General features: G+C 44.2%; 1 protein-coding gene across 2 annotated transcripts; it reads right to left on the bottom strand.

The window, feature by feature from the left end:
- Positions 1 to 920: 920 nt before the first annotated feature.
- Positions 921 to 21124, bottom strand: FBXO32 (F-box protein 32). Of its 2 annotated transcripts, none has more exons than XM_077271171.1 (9): positions 20908 to 21124; positions 15988 to 16109; positions 15782 to 15831; positions 14454 to 14546; positions 10007 to 10100; positions 9554 to 9738; positions 8350 to 8532; positions 5719 to 5862; positions 921 to 4838 (listed from the first exon to the last, which is right to left on the bottom strand). In XM_077271171.1, exons 1-9 carry the CDS (start codon positions 21018 to 21020, stop codon positions 4749 to 4751), a joined length of 1074 nt encoding a protein of 357 aa, XP_077127286.1. In that variant the 5' UTR covers positions 21021 to 21124; the 3' UTR covers positions 921 to 4748. The 2 variants fall into 2 exon arrangements, with proteins under 2 accessions (XP_077127286.1, XP_077127287.1); XM_077271172.1 differs by lacking the exon at positions 20908 to 21124 and adding an exon at positions 17890 to 18075 and having other exon boundaries at positions 2425 to 4838.
- Between the last annotated feature and the right edge of the window lie 251 nt (positions 21125 to 21375).

Here is a 21375-nt window from a genome sequence, read left to right as displayed (position 1 = left end):
ATTGTCTCTACAGGAAGTGAAGGAGGGTCATTGCCTCTTCACAGGAAATAGAGGCTGGTCACTGTCTTTTTACAGGAAGTGGAGGAGGGTCATTGTCTCACTGTAGAAAGTGGAGGAGGATCATTGTCTCTTTACAGGCAGTAGGGTCGGGTCATTCTCTACAGGAAGTGGAGAAGGGTCATTGTCTCACTATAGGAAGTGGAGAAGGGTCATTGTCTCACTATAGGAAGCGGAGGAGGGTCATTGTCTCTTTACAGGAAATAGGGTCGGGGCTTCTCTCTACAGGAAGTGGAGGGGGGTCATGGTCTCTTTACAGGAAGTAGGGTCGGGTCTTTCTCTCTACAGGAAGTGGAGGGGGGTCATGGTCTCTTTACAGGAAGTAGAGTCGGGTCTTTCTCTCTACAGGAAGTGGAGGGGGTCATTGGCTCTTTACAGGAAGTAGGGTCGGGTCTTTCTACAGGAAGTGGAGGGGGTCATTGTCTCTCTGCAGGAAGTGTCTCTCTAATCGGTCTCTCGTCTGTCAAGTTAGAAATGTGGGGGTTTTAGATCAGGACAGGCAGGCCATTGGACAAGGGCAGGAGCAATACATGCTGGGAAGTTAGGGAAAGAATATTCCAGCGCCTATAACACTGGTAGAATGCAGCTGGGGAGGAATCGCCCACTTAAAAAAGTGAGTGGCAAGTTACAGAGCATGAGAATCGTGAGCAACTCTACATGCACCAAAAGCCGGACCCTGCTTTTCTACAGGATTTCTGTGAAAGGAAAATTTTGCTTTAATTTAACAGGACTAAGCTGCAATATCGGTCACAGCCTCCGGAGAAGAGTGGCGCCACTTCTGGGAAAATAAAAAGCAAGGCCTTTTTTTCCTTATCTCATTCAACCCTTGAATGTTTAAAGAAGGCAGAGAATGGGAGGAATGCTTGTAAACATGTCATGTTTTATTGCAGTGTATGAGTTCATACAGTAAAAATTTCACAGGTCACGGCGGGTGAACAGCGTTATGGTCCGTCTCATTGTAATACTCTCACAGCAGTAAACCAGCAGTCCCCGTATAACAGCTCTGTGGTGCAGCAGCTATATCACACAGAAATATGGTGGGCGGTAAATATAATGATGCCGTAAGCAAAATCGGCAAAGATCCAATAAATATATACGGTACATTATAGGTCTCCAAACTGGACAAATCATGCAGTGAAATTTGCATGAAAGTTGCAAAAAAAAAACAACCCCATCCAGACAGTAAGGGATAGAAGGCGACATTGACATATAGAGGAGGGTAAGGCCACGTGGCTCATGCAAATCGGTCCGATTACGGACTGGCTACGGTTCTCCCGACCCAAGTGCGATGGCTCCATGAAAAAATATGAAGCTGTCACTCTCGGGAAGGAAGACCCATGGCCAGTCCGGATGGACATCGGATTATGGCCTCATGTAGGGTGACACCCTCCTATCTCTGGTCTCCGACAGCTCGGACTGAGTGGTTCTGCGGATAGCTCATAGCAGTCTATGGTGGAGCCGTTATTGATGCCACTGTCTGAACAGGATACAGAAAAAATATATATTTTTGTAGACCTTTCTGTAGAAGAATACTCCATTATACCTGGTCTGTAATGAATGTACCGTAGGAATAGTAGAGCTGTGGCATGCCAAAAAAAGAACACTGCGTAAAACAAGTCTGTGGTTTATACACTACACATCTGTCCCACATGCAAAGTAAAATCTCATACATCTATATACATATACACATGTTCCTCCCGTACAATAGACTGCACTTCAGATTTATATTCTACAAATCAGCAGGTGAGGACTTGGCCAAATCTTGGGCCCATCAGCAAAGTCGAGGAGACATCCTAGGCAACAAGGCTAGTGAGTAAAAGATTGGTAGGTTGTCCAAGCCTTCATCATTACAGCCGTTGAGTCAGACTAATCTGGTGCCCAAAGTGGTGGAAACCTTGGCCACCCAACGGGCCTCCACCATTCACTATTCTGCTCACTGTTTGGTGGCCTTGATGAGTGGCCAAGGTTTCCACCACGTCAACGGGCCTCCACCAATCACTATTCTGCTCACTGTTTGGTGGCCTTGATGAGTGGCCAAGGTTTCCACCACGTCAACGGGCCTCCACCAATCACTATTCTGCTCACTGTTTGGTGGCCTTGATGACGTGATTCATGAAGTCCACTTTTCTTATAATGTGGGTCAGAAGAAGTCTGGAGGGCACGGGAAGACTCCAACTTTTCTCTGGCCCTAGAATTAATGATGAGGACCACTGATCTGCCACAATCAGGTTCTTCCGTTTCAGTCCTACGAATGCAGACATGCTAGCGACTAAAAAGACAGAACTTTGTGCCTCATGTCTCAGAGCTCACGCCACTATAGGCGCCATGATAATTTTACGGGGGTAAAGGAACCTACTACGATCATACCTTGGGGGAGACAGGTTCTCAGAGACTAAAGACTCACCATGGAGCATTCATCATATCCGATTTAACATTATTTTTTGATGGAAATATCAGTCTTCGTACCACTGTGGTTTATGGTGCCTTACATCCAAAAAATGTGCTCCAGAATGAAATCACTGAAGATACGACTTCATTTGTACAGTACAGTAAATGAAAAATGTCCCCAAAACGTTTGGCATGGATGATTCACTCTTCTCCGAATTGTAGAACCCAGGATCAATCATTGTACAGGATTAGAAAAAACTATTCTGGTTTATCTCCATACCCATATAGAGGATGCGTCTGCTGTTACAGCTCACCTCTGTTACAGTAGCACTGTTTATGGAAGAAAGCAGCCATGAAGAACCCCTTTAATGATAGATTCTGAGGTCAGTGTGTCAAGAGAAAAGCGGATCATCCAGGTTGAAATCTTGTAGGCAGTACAATATTATAACCTTGGAGGCAGGCAAACATCCTGTCTAGAGTCCTTAGGACTGTAACCACATTTACAATGACTTCCTAAATGAAGAAGACAACTTAAAGTGGACCTATCAATGACCATAAACATGTAATTATTTTTACCCAGTTTGAATGTCGCTGTTCTCCTGAATCCGGCGATGTTTTTCTTTTGTTCCTGCTCCTTTCAGTTCCTGATATATAGCCCCGCTTACCTGTGAATCTAGTCTCTTTTTGGAAGTGGGTGTGGTCATCAGCGCTGCTCTGTGGGCGTCTTGTGCTCGACCACGCCCACTTTACTATATGACTAGATTTATATGCAGGGGAAGAAAGGCCATATCTAAGGAACGGAGAGGAGCAGGAACAAAAGAAGAACAGCGCCGGATTCAGGAGAACAGCTGCATTTACACCAGGTACAAATATTACATATTTATGGCAAGTGACAAATCCCCTTTAAGTCATACCATACTCATGACTGAATACAAAATTACAGATTGGGTGGACAAGGGCTATACCTGGATTGACAACCCAAACACTACAGGGCATTTCACTGTACATACTGTAGTAATCCATTATTGCACTTCCATAATATATCATTGCACTAATAGACAATCCACTCATAGGTCGATTCCTACCGACCTTTTGCCCCATTCAGCCCCCAGCCTTATTGATAGCAGATGATCACGTCGTGATCATTTTAGATAATTTAACCCTTCACATATTGCAAATATATACATAAGCCAGCTGTACCATGCTTACAATCAAACAAATATAAAAAGTAAAAAAGTGCATCTTGTGTGAACATATATGTAAAATTTGTGGTAAAAAAAAAAAAATGCTGTGTAACTCGCCTTTATGGAAATGAAAGCTTTCCCTTTAAATAGGTTAAGACACCGAGGAAATATTTACCACTACAACGCAATAAAATAGCTATAAAATAGTCCAAACTAGGACATAGTGTGAGAGCGACCACACAAAGGTACAATAGATGGAGCAAATTCCAATTTACTCTCCGACAACGTTTCTTTGAATCCTGACCGTTCTGTAAAAGTGTTGTCTACCTTTTGGGGGCAATGTTTTTATGCATTTAATTAGGGCTAAAAAAAAAAATAACATTTGGGTTTAATTAAAAATTTTGCACAATTTCGGCCCTATAGCTTTTGTGTTACCTTGTCTATTGCCAGCTGAAAAATGAGTTAACTGAGAATCAGTCAGTGAGCTCGCTATGGTAGGGAGTTTGAAACTCTTTTATCTGTCTTTTTCTGAGCTCCTCTCAGCTGATTTATGGTTACTGACCACATCAAAGTTGAATAAGCAGGAATATAAAGAGCCTGTAAAAGCTAAACGGAGCAAAATTTGTAACAAAACCCTATTACAAAAATTATTTTCAGCCCTAAATACATGCATTTAAAGGAAAAAAAGTCCCAAAAGGTGGACAATCCCTTTAATATCAAAATTCACGCTATCGCACCTGACCGCTTGCTCCAAGAGATGGGTGACTACTATCAGTTTAGGGAGAAGAAGAGGTAGAAGTACACGTAGTTTGTGAGTTCTCGGAGTACAGTAAGGTGGGACATTATCCCAGTAATCTCTTTAAAATGGTTCAGTTATGACATCACTCGTGGGCCCCCATCCATTCGCATCGCTGGAAGGACTTTCTATAAACCGTACCCCCTCGGTTTCAGCTTCTTGGATCTAGATCCCCCTAGTTTCCCATTATTTCTTTGTCTTTTCTTCAGACTCGTACTCACGGTGACCGTCGCCATTTCCAGAGGCAGCGCTCAATGTCTATATATGATATTTACAATATGTACAGCTTCGGCTCGGCCGTCCAGGGGTTCAGTCTGTAAAGTTCAGAATCGGAACAAGTTGATAAAATCCTGTGGGGACAGAGAAACCAGGCAGCTCTCCGGGTTGTTGGCTGTGCAGGGGTGCTCCGTTCCCTAAGGGGGGAAATATGGACGTTAGTGGCAGAATGGATGTGATACCGCAGCTTGGCCAGCAGGCGGCAGTCTTGCTGTCACCTGTCTGCATTGTATTGATAGGGGCCATATTGTATTTACTATCGCTCATTGGTCCTAGTGGGGTTGTCCTGGGCACAGCAAGAGGGTGACAACCGGGACCACCGCGACGTTCTGATTCAGCCATGTCAGTTCTCTGGTTGGCATCGTTATCGACGCACCATATCTCTGTGGATGGCACTATTATTGTGGCACTCTGATTCTTCTATGGGAACAATTTAGTTTTGTTATGTGGGTACTCTGACTGTTATTTTAGCAGTCTGGCTGGCAGTTATGAGGGCACTCCAGTTCTGATATGGGGACATTTTTAATTTAATATGGTGGCCTTCCGGTCCTGTTATGTGGGCACGCAGGCTCTGTTATGTGGGCACAATGCCTCCATATTGTGGGCACGCTGGCTCTGTTATGTGGGCACAATGGCCCTGTTATGTGGGCACAATGCCTCCATATTGTGGGCACGCTGCCTCTGTTGGATCAACACGCTAGCTCTGTTATCTGGGCACACTGGTCTTGTTATTTGGGCACTCTAGCTCTGTCATCTGGGCACACTGGCTCTATTATGTGTACACAGTGGCCCTATTATGGGAACATGCTGACTCTTTTTTTGGGAACGCTGCCTGTCATTACCAGAACATATTCTGTATTTATCCAGCAATGAAACTCCGCATTCTCCCCGGAAGCATGTGGCCGCTATCCTGTTAAAACCCCATATGGCGTGACATAATAAAGTGTGCCCGATGCTATTAGATTTTAGTCGATGGGTCCAGCTCTGTATCGGCTTTCAGTCATCCTTTCTTCTTACCTTCCAGGACAAGATGTGACAATGGCGGCAGAACTGTAACGTGTCCCCATACTGCTCTCTTCTGGGGTAACACCGCACCAGCTTAAAGTACATTTTCTTCCAATCCAGGTGCCCCTTATCTGACATGATAAGTCTCTTACGAATCTAAAGATATAGGAAAAATGTATCAAATGTAGATATGATCATTACTATTATGAAATGTATATGATATTAATTTATTATAGTTATATATATGTGTGGATAGATGCACATGTGATCACTGATAACAGCTCATAGATCTTAGGTTTTTCTTACTTTGTGAGCTGAAGTAGGAAGGGAAGAGGACAAAAGAAAAATCAACCTTATGAGAAGTAATATGGTGGAAAAAAACTTAGCTATTAACATTATTAGTCTGGAGTAGAATGTCTCCTGTTATCGTGTGTGATAGGGTACTGTAGGGGGCATCATACTGTATGTAAGAGGGTATTATAGGGGACAAATGTAAGAGGCTACTGTACTGTGCATAATACTGTGTGTGTATAAGAGGGTACTGTAGGGGGCATCATACTGTGTGTAAGGGGGCACTGTTTTGGACATCATACTGTATATGTGTAAGAGGACACTGTAGGGGGCATAAAACTGTAAGGGGTATCATACTCTGTAAGTAAGAGGGCACTGGAGGGGACATCATACTGGGTTTATTCAAGAGGGCATAAGGAGAATCACACTGTGTGTATAAGGGTACAGTAAGGGCATCATACATCATACAGTGTGTGAAAGAGGGCGCTGTATGGGGCATTATACTGTGTAAGATGCGTTGTATGGGGCATTATACTGTGTGTAAGAGGTGCTGTATGGGGCGTTATACTGTGTGTAAGAGGTGCTGTATGGGGCATTATACTGTGTGTAAGAGGGCGCTGTATGGGGCATTATGCTATGTGTAAGAGGTGCTGTGTGGGGCATTATACTGTGTGTAAGAGGTGCTGTATGTGGCATTATACTGTGTAAGAGGTGCTGCATGGGGCATTATACTGTGTGTGTAAGATGGCGCTGTATGGGGCATTATACTGTGTGTAAGAGGGCGCTGTATGGGGCATTATACTGTGTGTAAGAGGGCGCTGTATGGGGCATTATACTGTGTGTAAGAGGGCGCTGTATGGGGCATTATACTGTGTGTAAGAGGGCGCTGTATGGGGCATTATACTGTGTGTAAGAGGGCGCTGTATGGGGCATTATACTGTGTGTAAGAGGGCGCTGTATGGGGCATTATACTGTGTGTGTAAGAGGACACTGTATGGGGCATTATACTGTGTGTAAGAGGGCGCTGTATGGGGCATTATACTGTGTGTAAGAGGGCGCTGTATGTGGCATTATGCTGTGTGTAAGAGGGCGCTGTATGGGGCATTATACTGTGTGTAAGAGGGCGCTGTATGGGGCATTATACTGTGTGTAAGAGGGCGCTGTATGGGGCATTATACTGTGTGTGTAAGATGGCGCTGTATGGGGCATTATACTGTGTGTAAGAGGGCGCTGTATGGGGCATTATACTGTGTGTGTAAGATGGCGCTGTATGGGGCATTATACTGTGTGTAAGAGGTGCTGTATGGGGCATTATACTGTGTGTAAGAGGGCGCTGTATGGGGCATTATACTGTGTGTAAGAGGCCGCTGTATGGGGCATTATACTGTGTGTAAGAGGTGCTGTATGGGGCATTATACTGTGTATAAGAGGGCGCTGTATGTGGCATTATACTGTGTGTAATAGGGCGCTGTATGGAGCATTATACTGTGTGTAAGAGGGCGCTGTATGGGGCATTATACTGTGTGTGTAAGAGGGCGCTGTATGGAGCATTATACTGTGTGTAAGTGGGCGCTGTATGGGGCATTATACTGTGTGTAAGAGGGCGCTGTATGGGGCATTATACTGTGTGTAAGAGGGCGCTGTATGGGGCATTATACTGTGTGTGTAAGAGGGCGCTGTATGGAGCATTATACTGTGTGTAAGTGGGCGCTGTATGGGGCATTATACTGTGTGTAAGAGGCGCCGCACTCTACCCAGCATGCCCTGTACACCCCATGAGAGTCATTAAGGCTTTTTTTACAGATGCCATGTTTTTTGCGGCCCGCTATTGCCGGTCTTTTTTTGCGGGCCGCATCGCGGCAATTTTCAAGGTCTGCTGCAATATTGGACCGCAAAAAACTTGCGGGTCGCCGTTTTCCAGTTTCCCAATACAATAGCAAAAGTAGTGGAAAAAAAAACGTCGGTCCGCAAAACCGGAAGTGACGGCGCACCGCAAAAACAACCTTCCGTTGTTTGTGCGGCCCCATTGATTTACAATGGGGGCCGTGTCCACAAGCCGTGAAAAAGATCGAGCAAGCTCCATATTTTTTCACAGCCGTAAATATGGGCCTCACGGCCATACGGCGTACGGCGCACCGTGCAATTATTGCGGCCCCATAGAAATGCATTGGAGCCGCAAAAACGGGCTGAAAAAACACGGCAAGTGTAAAAAAAAAAGCCTAATGGAGCAGTGATGAGTCCGCGGGGCCTGGAGAGGGTTTGCAGTGCACCCCGGGTATGAGTATTGTAATGAATGAAGGGCCCCTGTCGGACGCGGACAGATCGTGGTTTTGTCCCTGAGGATACAGTTACCTGCCGCTCCGTAAAGTGATACTGGCAGAGCTTTTTCCACAACAGACGGTCCTCGCTGAGAACCTGCAGATCTGAGGACACTTGGCCCAGGCACACGATATCCCGGCCATCTGTCAGCCTCTGCAGGATGTTGAGTTGCAGACACAAGGGCAGATCTGGTAAGGTCATTCCTTTCCCCGCAGGCTAAAGATAGAAGAGACAATGCGATAATCTGCGGGCAATGAGCAGGAGGATGACAACGCTCTCAGTTTTCAGATTTTAAAGTAAAATTCTGCTTTTATTAACATTTCACCAATAAAATTCTTCCTAAAAAGTTGAGTAACTTTGTAAATACTTTGCTGGGTGGTTTTCGTAGGGATTCTGGGTTATTTTATATAATTGTTTCCATTACCATTTAGAGGTATTTTCTATATTCTGCTGGTTGCCAAGGAAACAGTGTAAGCTCCACCCACAATTAGACACATGACGTAAGCCAGCTCTGAGGGGAGATCACACAGCCAAAACTCCGCCCACCTACGGCCGCCAATGGCAGCTCTCCGCCTAAGGCCTCATTCACACAGCAGGAGAGGCTCCAACACACAGAACAGGCGTCAGACTTTACATTTTAGCTTTTCTCTGTAAGTTCCACTCCTGGTTTTGGCAAACAGACACTGATGAAAAATACGGACGTGTGAAACAGGCCAAACCGTGCCATTGTCATTTTAGGTCCCACAATGCACTGCTCTATCCCAACAGGACACCAGAAGAGGTCAGAAGAGTGCTTTCTCTCTTTCCTACTTTTTCTCTTTCTTTCCTACTTTTTTCTTTCATTTCTTTTTTCCTACTTTCTTTCTCTTTCTTTCTTTCCTACTTTCTTTCCTACTTTTTTCTTTCATTTCTTTTTTCCTAGTTTCTTTCTTTCCTACTTTCTTTCCTACTTTTTTCATTCCTGCTTTTTCTTTCTTTCTTTCTTTCTTTCTTTCTTTCTTTCTTTCTTTCTTTCTTTCTTTCCTACTTTTTTCTTTCATTTATTTTTTTCCTACTTTCTTTCCTTTCTTTCCTACTTTTTCTCTCTTTCCTACTTTCCTTCTTTCTTTTCTTTGTTTATTTCCTTGTTTATTTCCTTCTTTGTTTCTTTCCTTAGTTACATCCTTCTATCTATCTAATCGCCATGATAATGAAGCTGATACGTTCCATTTGGACGTAGTTTGGTTTTCTTTCTTACCCTGGTGATCTGGATGTTGTTGAGCTGCTGCTGCCAGTCCAGGATGGTCTCCATTCGGGGGACCCAGAAGTTAATGTTCCCCACCAGCACAGACTTGCCCACTCCTTGCACCAGGTTGCACAGGGACGTGTACAGTGTTTGCAGTAATTCCTTGATCAGACGAATATTCTGCTGATCTCCAAGAACTGCCAGGAGAAGGGGCAATAGATGAGGAGCCATCTAGAAAGCTTCACGTGAATTAACTTAATTCCAGATAATTCCCCCGATTGGTCGTGTTCTCAGCACCAGATTTCTCCTAAATGTTGACTGTGTATGGTACCGAGGGGCATCCGTGTGCAAAACAGCCATCACACCCCCCACCAATTATCGTTACCATCAACCACTGACATCTTAAAGGGGCGGTCCATACTATCCTCCTAGTCATGGGATTCCTGGCAGCTACGGTGCCCTTACCTTTCTGTACAACCTTCTCCAGGATGTTCATGTAGTTCTTCTGGGCGATGCCGCTCAGGGACGTCAGCTGGGACTTAGCAATCAGTTCTAAGAGCTGAGGGGAAAGAAGAACATGTGATAATATTAAGAAGAGATCAAAAAATGAATTACCGGATAATAAACACAAAGAGAGGTGAACAATTTGATTTTCCCTGCCCTGGTCCAGACTCTACAGCAGGCATCTTGGGCACCTTGGTGCCAGGGGCACAGAAGTGAAGATCAGCTACCATGGAGGACCGGACCGATCAAATTGCTGATGTCTAATTGTTATAAGTTCCAGTTGGTTTTGGGAAAGTAATCTGACAACCAATATGGCCTCCATTACCGCACAGAACGGCGCGGCACTGACAGATGGCACCAGGGCTGTACACGCTGCAGTAGTGCCAGTCCTTATTTATTTACTACTGAGATGGGCGACCGGCACGGCCTGATGTCATATGGAAAATAGTCACTTTACGAGCTCCTGTTTCCACCTGGCAGCCGCCATCACCAAGTGTCATCCACCTGCAGCCGTCACTCTGCACAGTCACCGGCATGTGACTGTCACCGGCATGTGACTGTCACCGGGACGCCGGCATCATGACTCAGTGCAGGATCAGGTTCTGTTTCCATCACACAAGCCAATACAAGTATTACCAGCTGCCCATCACCCCTGCAACACACCAGCGTGAGGATGGGGAAGATTTGTTTATCTTTTTTTATTATTAACTTATTTACTGGGGTGACTAAAGAAGAAGTAACATATCTCGTATATTGTCAGTGACTAGAACCTTGTGTGTAACCTGCAGAATCTATCGATCAGTCCAAGCTCAGATAAATATTACATTACTGATCACACGGTACTGCTATGGGGTCACACAGTCTAAGGACACCAGCAGTGGCGAGACCTTAACCTCAAAGATTGCACCTCACCCCAAACTCAAAATCTTACTTCCTTCTATATTAATACTAATATTATACTATTTGTATCATCAATAACCACACAAAGAAAAACAGCATAGCTATGAGACTACCAGCGTTAGAACGCTATCCACCTTAAAGGTAATTTGTGAGAAGGTTTTTCCTTGTAATCTGAGACCAGCATGATGTAGAGGCAGAGACCCCGATTCCAATGATGTGTCACTTACTGGCCTGTGTTTTGCTGTTTCAATACAATCAGTGTTTTGTCAGCAGCAGATTATCACTTCAGGACTAGGTGCCTCCTACTCCAACCACGCCCCCCACCACTGATTGCACAGTGTACACAAGAAGCTGCCAATCAGTGGTGTGGGCGGGGCTATACACAGCTCAGCATTCCGAGCACTGCTACTGCAGAGAAAACTGATTCTATCAAAACTGCTACACCTAGTAAACTAAGTGATACATCAATGGAATCAGGGTATTAGCCCCTACATCATGCAGCTCAACATAACTTGCTGACAGATTCCCTTTAACAATGATTTAGGTATAGGAGGTGTAGAAATGGAAGTTGCACCAAGGCTCGGGTGCCCAAGAGGATCTAAAGGCCCTTCTGATACATAAGATAAGGACACATACTTAGTAGAGCCCCTGTTATAGATTTAGCACTAAAAGCTTCAGGGTATTCCCCTTTATATTAGGGGGGCTTTTCCATATCTGCCTTGGAACATTGTGATATATTCACTTTTCTGTTCTTCCTCCAAGGAAATCACGTATAAATAGGCGACTGAGCGCTACCATTCCTCTTCTTATCAACAGCGGTATCGCCCAGCTGTCAATCACAGGAGGAATAATGGAGGGACGGCATAAAGCAAAGCAGTAAGGAAACCTGGTGCAATAATGTGGAATACAAAGATTTATCAAGCCCGACTCTTCGATGGAGCAAAGATCGTTTTATTATATTAGTATATTCCAGAACGTGATGAAATATTGATGGATTCGCTTTTGGCTTTTTCTCTTAATGACGCGGATTATGTGCCGGTTCGTGTCGATCGGCTCAATTGCGATTTATCATCTCGGCTCTATCAGCCAACAAAACAAGAACTTGTTGTTTTTAGTTTTAACATTTTTTGCGCACAGATGTTTTCCCCAAGTGCCGTAGAAATACATGCAGAGGGGAAGTGGCATGGACTCTGTCATCTAGAAAAAATCCTATTTCTTCAACCATTTCTAACATTTTTGCACAGAATATGGGAAGTCAAGACGTGAAGACGCCGACAGCCAGTTACACGTCTCATTCCTCCATGGATGAACGTGGAGAAATCTTCTGGTTGGAGTTATTCCTTAACCATAAAAAAGTGATGGGTTTGTGACAACCGCATTCATTTCCAGATGTAAAATAATGTTATTTGTGGTCACAAATGCGCAAACGATGATGTAGTGAAACGTGGGCATTTTGTATGACAGTCTTATGTCAGATTATTAGTTTTAGTCGATTATTTTATTGTTTACCTTAGAAAAACAAACATAAATTGGGTATTCTAAAGCCTGAGATCATCCTTGCTCCCGGTTATATGGAAAAACAGATGATGTCATGTCTAGATGATATCTCCATAAGTGATGTCATCTGCCACAAGAGATTCTCCTTCTCTACCCTGTGCCAGTTACTTACCCTTCTTCAGTCCTTAGCCTTTACATATAACAGATTTATGTATCTAATTTAGTAAGCATTGCCCATGATTGACCGCATCTTTATTACATTTTCGTAGCCTCGGAGAATTATTATACATGGCTATCCAGTGGATCTATTCTTGTTACTCACTTGTTCAATCTCCACATAACTTTGTACAAAGGGGTTCCTTACAACAGGGTAGTACCCATTGGTAACAATGGAACTTACTCTCTAAAAGTGGTAAAAGGTCATGCTTTCAGGTGTAAATGTCAGGTGAAAATGTATTCATTCCCACCCCCACGAGCCAGAACTTAACTTTATACAGAATATTGTTCTTTATTGGCCATATATTAAGACGTCCCTGTCTATTCTGCAGCCTAGATAAAGGAAGAGGCTACAGCTGCTTCTAAATGGTTAATTTGTAAGAGGAGGACATAACTGCTTCTAAAGGATTAATCTAGTAGAAGAGGAAATAGCTACCAGTCAAGGATTAATCTACTATGGAGAAACTCTAAAGAATCATCCCTGTGCTAAAGGACTTATCAGTCTCCGCTATGTACACATGAATCTCACAGCAGACATTTACCCTTGTAACTGTTTTGTTTCTTCCCTCCTGCTGCATAATACACAGGAATCCAGCTTACATTCTTAATATATCATTACATCAAGTCAGCAGAAGGACAGCAGCACAGATCTCACCTCTTTTTAAACCTAGTTTTCCCCCTCCCAGCTCAGAGACAGGAAGTCTCCTAAAGCTGTCAAGTAAGTGAGACAGTGGAGAACCCAACTTTATCTTCCCTTTATTAAAGGGACCAAGTTTTTATTACTAAATTAGTGAAGATATATTTTACTTTTTTTTTTATCTATAAATCTTTGAGAAATTGATATATTTTGGTCTCATAAAGTTTCCCAGGAGGTGATACGTTTTCTTTAAAGTTTTACAGAACAGAGCTGCAGTCAACCGGCAGCTATTCCTTCTTCATAGAAAACACAGAAATTGGTGAATTCATATAAGCAAATGACGTTTGTAACAACAAGTTTCTTCCCATAAAACAAAACTTTCCTATGGTACCTATACTGTACCTGGGTCCGATTCTCACCGGGGCCAACATCTACATAGAATACGTTCTCCCTGCGATTGGGTGGGTCAATGTAATTTACGACAGCGTGTGAGTTAGATTTTGAAACTTTTTGAGAGTTTTTATAAAAAGATAAGTTTCCATTAAGACTACAGAAGTAAAAAGGGGCAACTAAGTAGGCGAAGGAAGTAAAAGTAAGCCTTCTCCTGCTCACGGCACAGCTTATATGACGAGTCTCTGTGATTTATAACCCGTCTGGTCCCACTGCCAAGACACGTGGTATTCTTGTTTTTGTAAAGAATACACAAAGCGTCTGGTTACGCTGTGCGATTACACAGATGCGCCTACGTTGGCACACAGACATCTCTGTAAATTACATTTTATTTGGGCCTGCCAAGACGAAAGTAAATATTATTATGGAAAATGCCGGGGCAAGAATAATATTTGCCCCTGACCTATATTCGAGGCATTTTACACAACACATTAAAATAGTCAACAAATGTTCCTGTGATTTGGCCAACACAAAGGTCGATACTTCAAAGTTAGTAACCAAAGGCCAGGCTACTCCGTGCCCCCCTGCTTCATAGCAGCACCCAGGTCCATGGTGCCCAAAGGTCCCCTGGGCCACATAAATAGACACCAATATGGCACGTGAATGATGAGTGGACCTTTTACAGACTTTTCACAGTTTCCTGTGAAATGGAAGAAAATAATGTATCTAGACAGAAAAATGTCCTCAACAGATTTTTCCGATACTTACGCGTACAACGTAATTAAACTTTCGAGAGTCCAAGATGGCAGTGGAGAAGTCCAAGTGGTTGAAGGCCTCGCCCAGAGTACAATATCCATGACGCTGTAGGAACAAAGGAGGTTTCAGAGTTTTTGATGGAGGCTAATTGTTGAAAACACCTGCTAGGAAATTTTATTTCTGCCCAAAATCCTCTTGACCTCATCATTTCCAGGTTCCTTGCATTGTGTGCTGTTCCTGTACGCTTCATACACTGACCCTGTCACATGCAGCCACAATATTGGGACAGGTCACTGCCTTCCACAAAATCAACACGCTTCTCTCCTGTTGATGTCGTCATTCCCGTTAAATTATTAGCTTCAAAGTCTTGCACCCCATCTGCTTTATGACTATGCTCCTTTTATAAGCAGCCTTGTCCTCGATCACATCATTAGACAGGTCACTGACTTACAAAATCAACATACCCTTCTCCTGTTCACATCATCATTCTTACGATCCAATAAACTGCTACATTTGTTAACCTCCCATTTGGGATACTTGACTTATCTCCTGCCTCCCTGCATTAATCACGTGATTGAAGGGGTCACTGCCTGCTGCAAAATCAACACACTCCTTTTCAGTCAAAATAATCATTCCTTTGAGCATGAGGGCCTCAATTCATGAAGAATTTCATGCCGGTCTTCTGCTAGAGCCAGACGTTCCTGATTCATTATGAGGCTCCTGCTTCTTAATCAATGAGGAGCGTCTGACGAGTGGCGACTGGAGTAAGATTACTGTCGTAAGGAATGCCACCGCTTGTCAGGAATTAGATGAGCTGTGGCATCATGCCCCCGCCGGGCCTATGGCTAAACCTTGCTCCACCTATTTTGGCAGAGGTGGGTAAAATTGGCATGAAAATGTCAAAAGTCACAATTTTTTGGCGCAACTCTACATTGCGTAATAATTTGCTACTTTTTCAAAGCTATTTCAGCCAAAATTCTAGCAAAATTGCTTGGCTGAAAATGAAATGACACTGCAATATAAAATAATCATATATTGGTCACTGCTTCCTACAAGATCAATACACTCTTCTTCTGCTGCTTTTAACAGTCTCAGGATCTCATTAGATCGGAGTTGTTATATCCCTTCCTGTATCGTGATCCCAGTTCTACAGTATCCTCACAAAAAAACAAAAAATCAGAAGTGAACAGGTCACTGCCTCCCACAAGCTCAACACACTCCTCTCTCGCTGCTATCATTCTTCCTATGATCTGATTGTGCACAACCTGTAGACTATGTAAATGGAGCTTTAAATAATGAACACAATAATGCTACCCAAAATCCCCCGACCATGTTCGTACCTCTTTGGTGCTCCCTTTGTGCACATAGATCCACTTCTCTGGGTAAAAATCTGTTTGGGAAAGAAAATAGGAGTCAGAAATTGGTGGGGGAAAAAATGAAACTCAAATTCTTTGATGTTTCCCATCTAAAGGCCGTTCTTCCGGCATGATGATGGACCTCTGTGTGGACGGTCGTGCAGAGATGTGACGCGGTCACTGCCACTTACATTGTGTCTTTGTATTGTTGTTGAGAAAGTCCTTCTTTCTCTTCTTGGCAGCGATGTCGTAGTTCAGGTTAGTAACGAGGTTCTCCTTATTGTTCTCCTTGTTGTTCTCCTCCTGGCAATAACTGGAAAGACACAGGAATCTATCAGCTATCCTCCAGGATTAGAAAGAAAAAGCTGTTTTCTTCTAGAAATAGCGCCATTTTTTTTTTTTTTTTTTTTTTTTTTTTTTAAGGCTGAATGTGGTATTGCAGCTCAGCCCCATGGAAGTGAATGGAGCTGAGCTGCAATACCACATTCTACCTGTGAACAGTTGTGGCGCCACTTCATTACATATAATGAAAACTTACACAAATTTCTAATATATTTTCTACCTGTATACCTCTCAGTCTTTAGGATCTCTGCTTGCTGTCAAAATACTTTGCTTATACCTAGAGGCAAAAAAAATCCCCTGTACCGTGCTATACCTGCATCCAGTGTAGACCATGCTCTGTGAGCTAAACCCGGCCGCAGCATGTTTGTCCTGATGACTTGCTACAATGTATCAGTGAAGGTAAAAATGTGTTATCCGGGTTTTAACGTGGCGGATTGTCTGTCCTGGATACAAATAGCTCGTGTTCACACAGTGCTGTTCCCAATTATTATTGTTGTTATTTTGCCCCAATTTTCCAAAAGAGCAATAAAATCGCTGATTTTTTTACAGCGTTTTTGGAAAATCTTGGAAGCAAGCGTATCCTGAGCACAATTTGTGAAAGCAGGCTTAGAGCATAATTCCTTGTGTGGGTAAAAGGGGTTGTCCAGAACTTTAACATTGATGGCCTATCCTTAGAATAGGTCATCGATGTCTGAATGGTGGGGGTCCGACACCCAACACCCCCGCCGATCAGTTGTTCCCCCAGTCGGCTCAGTTGTGGAGCTGCACAGCGCCGTCTACTGTATAGTGGCCACGGGTGGGTACTGCACATCCGCCACCTATTCAAATCAATAGAGAGTGGATGTGCAGTACCCACTTGTGGCCACCATCCGTCAAGGGCGCTGCAACTGAGCGGTACAGGGTGCCGCTAAAACCGGGAACCGCTGATCCGCGGAGGTACCGGGTGTTACACCCCCACAAATCAGACATTGATCCTAAGGATAGGCCATCAATGTTAAAGTCCCAGACAACCCCTTTAATGTAAGCAAGAATGTTCCCATTCACTGACAGCTAGCAGACATCTTGAAACTGCTAAGTAGTTGATGCAGGGAATATTAAAAAAATTGCGGAACATATTAGAAATCTACGTAATCACTACATTATGAGAGTTCTGCAATCTTTTTTATAGACATTTCTGCTTGTTGTCAGTGAATGGAAACAGTCATGTTTTTTGTATGGTCACGGACAGGATTTTAAGACCTCACAGTTATGGATTCGCTCCTTAGTAGACTTCAGACTTATATTATAAAGTAAGAGAGCACATATAGTGTTAACGTGCCGGACGCCTTTAAGTCTCCTGGTATGATATGGGTACTGGGGGGGGCAGGATCGGTGCCAGGCGCGGGCTCAGGAACCTGTTTAGTGCACAGTGACTCTCGGTTCGGGCAAAACAATGCATAGCTGTATACAGACAAGCCTCAACATGCAGATGTAGCAGAGCCGAGATGGCGACACGCAGATTGCTGCTACACACTAGTCACTAGCTTAAAGCGACTGAGCGCCAGCGAGCCACGGCAATGGCATATTGTATTATCAGAAGAGACTGCCCCTTTAAATGTGCACTTGCAGCTCTATATGACCCACTACTAGCCCCGGCCCCCAATGCACGCCACGCCTGATGACCCCACAATTGCCAACTGAGGGGGAGGAGAAGGTGGGCATTATTATGGCGTGGGTATAATGTAATGGATATGTGTGATCCCTCTCATTACCTGGAATGGATCCTACAGTCCTAAAAAGGATCATTTCTTGACATCGGATTGGGGGCCAACAATCGCAGATGAATCGTTCTGTTATTCCAAGCATTGCCCAACAATAGGTTACACAAGAGGGAAAATGAGCAGCGAGAGGTCGGAGCCAGATGCATTTCTGAAAGGATTACACGTCCCTCGTATAATGCCGCCTCTGTAGGGTAAAGCGTGCGTAAGGTTGTGGTGCCTGCCGGACACCCCTACTTTTCAGTTGGTTTATTCCTTCCCTTGTAACACTGCCAAAAGCACTTGTGAGGCAGATCCATCACACCACAAAAGACGGGGGAAGGGAGTTCATTTTCATTCCAACAAATACCGAAAGAGAAAAACAGAACTGTACATAAAATGTCACGGAAGGTTGTTATATCAGAGAAACAGGTTCCTCATGGAAATGGGTCTAACTGCAATACCAGGCTCAGCCTATGAGTAAAAGAGGCGCTGTTTCTGGAATAAGATGTTTTTCATATACAGACACCCCCTGTTCGAAAACCAGCAATGTCCACCATTATGACCACCATTACAGTTACAAAAAGGTTGTCATCCAATGATGTATCTGTACGGTATATATATATATATATAATTAAGGTAACTGGAGAGATAGATGAAGACCCCAAAAGGGAGATTTAATGACAGCCATAGTGGTAGTCGTTCTCCTTTTTCATAGTTGCCAACAACTCGGGATGCTTAAGTCCTATTCCAACCACATCTCTGACCATTCCAGGACCTCCCCTGCTTATCCTAGGACCTCCTCTTCCCATCCCAGGACCTCCCCTGCTTATCCTAGGACATCCCCTGCCTATCCAAGGACCTCCCCTGCTTATCCTAGGACATTCCCTGCCCATCCTAGGACATCCCTTGCCTATCCCAGAACCTTCCCTGCTTATCCTAGGACATCCGTTGCCTATCCCAGAACCTCCCCTGCTTATCCTAGGACATCCCCTGCCCATCCAAGGACCTCCCCTGCTCATCCTAGGACATCCCTTGCCTATCCCAGCACCTCCCCTGCTTATCCAAGGACCTCCCTCGCCTGTCTAGGGAGCTACCCTGCGATTCCTGGACATACCCCAACCCTATCCCAAGGTTTTGATAAACCCCTCCATCTTTCGGACCAGGAAATCCAGCACAGTTGGCATTTGCTCTTTACCAGAAAGTGGAAGTGGAGAGATTGCGATTGACACATGTCACGTCTTACACAAACGGAGGAGCTCGAGGCACAAAAGAGACGGAAGTAACAATCGGAGACACAAAAGTCTATAAATATATGAAATCATATGCACCACTGCACAAAATGCTCCATTCTGGGACTAGTAGTTCATCTTCTTGTGTTTTGATTTCCTATAAACTATCCTTGCTCTGTGATTGCGTGTTATGGAGACAGATTGATAAGACGTCCTTTATCACCTTCTAGACCCTTTATTCCATATTGAACATTTCTGTGTTTTTCTACCAGTACATACATTTTATTCCTATTTTCTAGATCTCTGCTTAATGCCAGTGAATAGAAACATTTCTGTCCAATAAGCTGTACAGTGAGGTCTTGTCACATTTGTATCCAGTCCAGACAATGCTCTGCGAGCTCTACAGCCTGGCCTCCGCCAGACCTGCGCTGATACATTGTAACAAACAGTCAGGACAGGAGACGGACTTGTTCTTCAAATGTTCTTATAAACAATCACTCGACTGTTCATCTGCATTTTCCTTTATTCTGAATATATTAGAATGTGTAAACCCAAGTAATTCCCTGATCTCAAGAGCTTACAGTCTAAATGCATTTAAAGGGGTTGTCCGGAACAAGAAAAACAAGGCAGCTTTTTTGTTTGTTTCCAAAAACAGCGCCACCCCTGACTATGGGCTGTACGCGGTATTGCAGGTGGACTCCATTGGCTTCAATGTCCTGAACTGCAATACCGGACACAACCTACTACTAGAGAGGGCGCTATTTTTAAAAGGAAAGCAGACATTCTTTTCTAATTCTGGACAACCCCTTTACTTATTAGGGATAATAATGAATTTTTTTGGATATTGCGACGTCTCCAGGGGGAAAGTGTTAATGTTTTTGTACAATTGTCATTATTAGGGTATATATTACGCAGGGTCCTATCTCTGGGTACATCATCCTATTGAACGTATATTCACATTGGCGCAATGTCATTATAAGATCCGGAGGCCGTCACCGCATATGCAGGGTACACAGGGTGACGACGGCTGCCAACCCTTCTGGGCAATGTCACCCTGATAGTGATGTGCCAGGAATTCTGTTGATGATTCCTCTACCGCCCCCTACAGGGCAGATGAGGACATTGCAGGTCACATGCTTTTCTGAAGGCAAACAAAAACAACCTAGGCGGCGCATGGCCGAGAGATCACTGGGAAGAAAGCGCCATCCAGCCAAGTCACTGTTTACACTGCCTTAATATAGATCAGGAAGCTGCGCCAACACAGGGCCGGGCATGCTGAGACTTGTAGTCTGTGGCTATTCTACCCGCAATGATACGATGTAGCTGCATTGCACCAAATTGATACGTCGTAATCTCCTTTTTCCAACCTGTGGCTCTCCAGCTGTTGCAAAACTACAACTCCCAGCGCGTCCCGACAGCATGTTAGGGGTTGTATCCATCCTTTACAGTCGATACATCCCTTTTATTTTTGGATTGCAAGCTCTTAGGAACACAAAGCGGAGAGCGATCCCTTGTGTGATGTAGAATTACTAAATATGAAGAAACAAATGCTGGGACGTAGCAGAGCAGAAACAATGCTTGGACCAGATGACCCAGGAGGTCCCTTCCAACTCTACCATTCTATGATTCTACCATTCTATGATTCTACCATTCTATGATTCTATGATTCTACCATTCTAGGATTCTAGCATTCTATGATTCTACCATTCTATGGTTCTATGATTTCTGAAGGTCTCAATAACGAATCCAGCTCTGCTACATCCTCGTACGGATTTTTCTGCGTAGGACGGATTGTACTGACCTGTTAATGTCACCGACGAAGTTACTGTGTTCCTCCAGGAACCTTTTCCATCCGTCCTCAGTCTTCACCCAGTTCTGGCCAGGAGACCTCCAGTCCTGTCCTAGGAAAGGCATGGTCCTTTGTGACAGAGCTATTGTCCTGGGTATCGGCCGTTTCGTGGCGCCTCTGTCTGCGGTGTTCTCTCTCTGCTGTTCCCAGCTTGTTCTTGGCTATTTATAGTGGAGGCTTTGTTGCCGGAAGTCCCAGGCCCGGCCTCCATCGCTGACATGTGGCTTTGTTTATACCTCAGCTTTGTTATTGCAAAATTGGAAACTCAAGTCCTGAGAGCAACAGCTGCAGCCCCCCGTCGCACCAACATCTCCCCTTCCCACATCTTCCTCAGGTGAAGCCCACCACCACCACCGCTCCCGTATTGTCCCCTAATTCTGGAAATTCATGGAACTGAAACATTAACCCTTGCACAGCTGC

This window comes from Ranitomeya variabilis, chromosome 6 (genome assembly GCF_051348905.1).
Source record: "Ranitomeya variabilis isolate aRanVar5 chromosome 6, aRanVar5.hap1, whole genome shotgun sequence".
In the NCBI taxonomy this organism is placed as follows: Eukaryota; Metazoa; Chordata; class Amphibia; order Anura; family Dendrobatidae; genus Ranitomeya; species Ranitomeya variabilis.
This window is presented reverse-complemented; position numbering and strand designations above follow the sequence as displayed.

What these genes read in the sequence shown, in the direction of transcription:
- FBXO32 (XM_077271171.1), bottom strand. Translation starts at nt 21,020, where the DNA reads ATGCCTTTCCTAGGACAGGACTGGAGGTCTCCTGGCCAGAACTGGGTG. An exon ending in TTCGTCGGTGACATTAACAG is followed by an intron (nt 16,110 to 20,907) that starts GTCAGTACAATC and finishes GTGTCTTTCCAG; the next exon opens with TTATTGCCAGGAGGAGAACA. An exon ending in ACAACATCCAGATCACCAGG is followed by an intron (nt 8,533 to 9,553) that starts GTAAGAAAGAAA and finishes TTCTATCTTTAG; the next exon opens with CCTGCGGGGAAAGGAATGAC.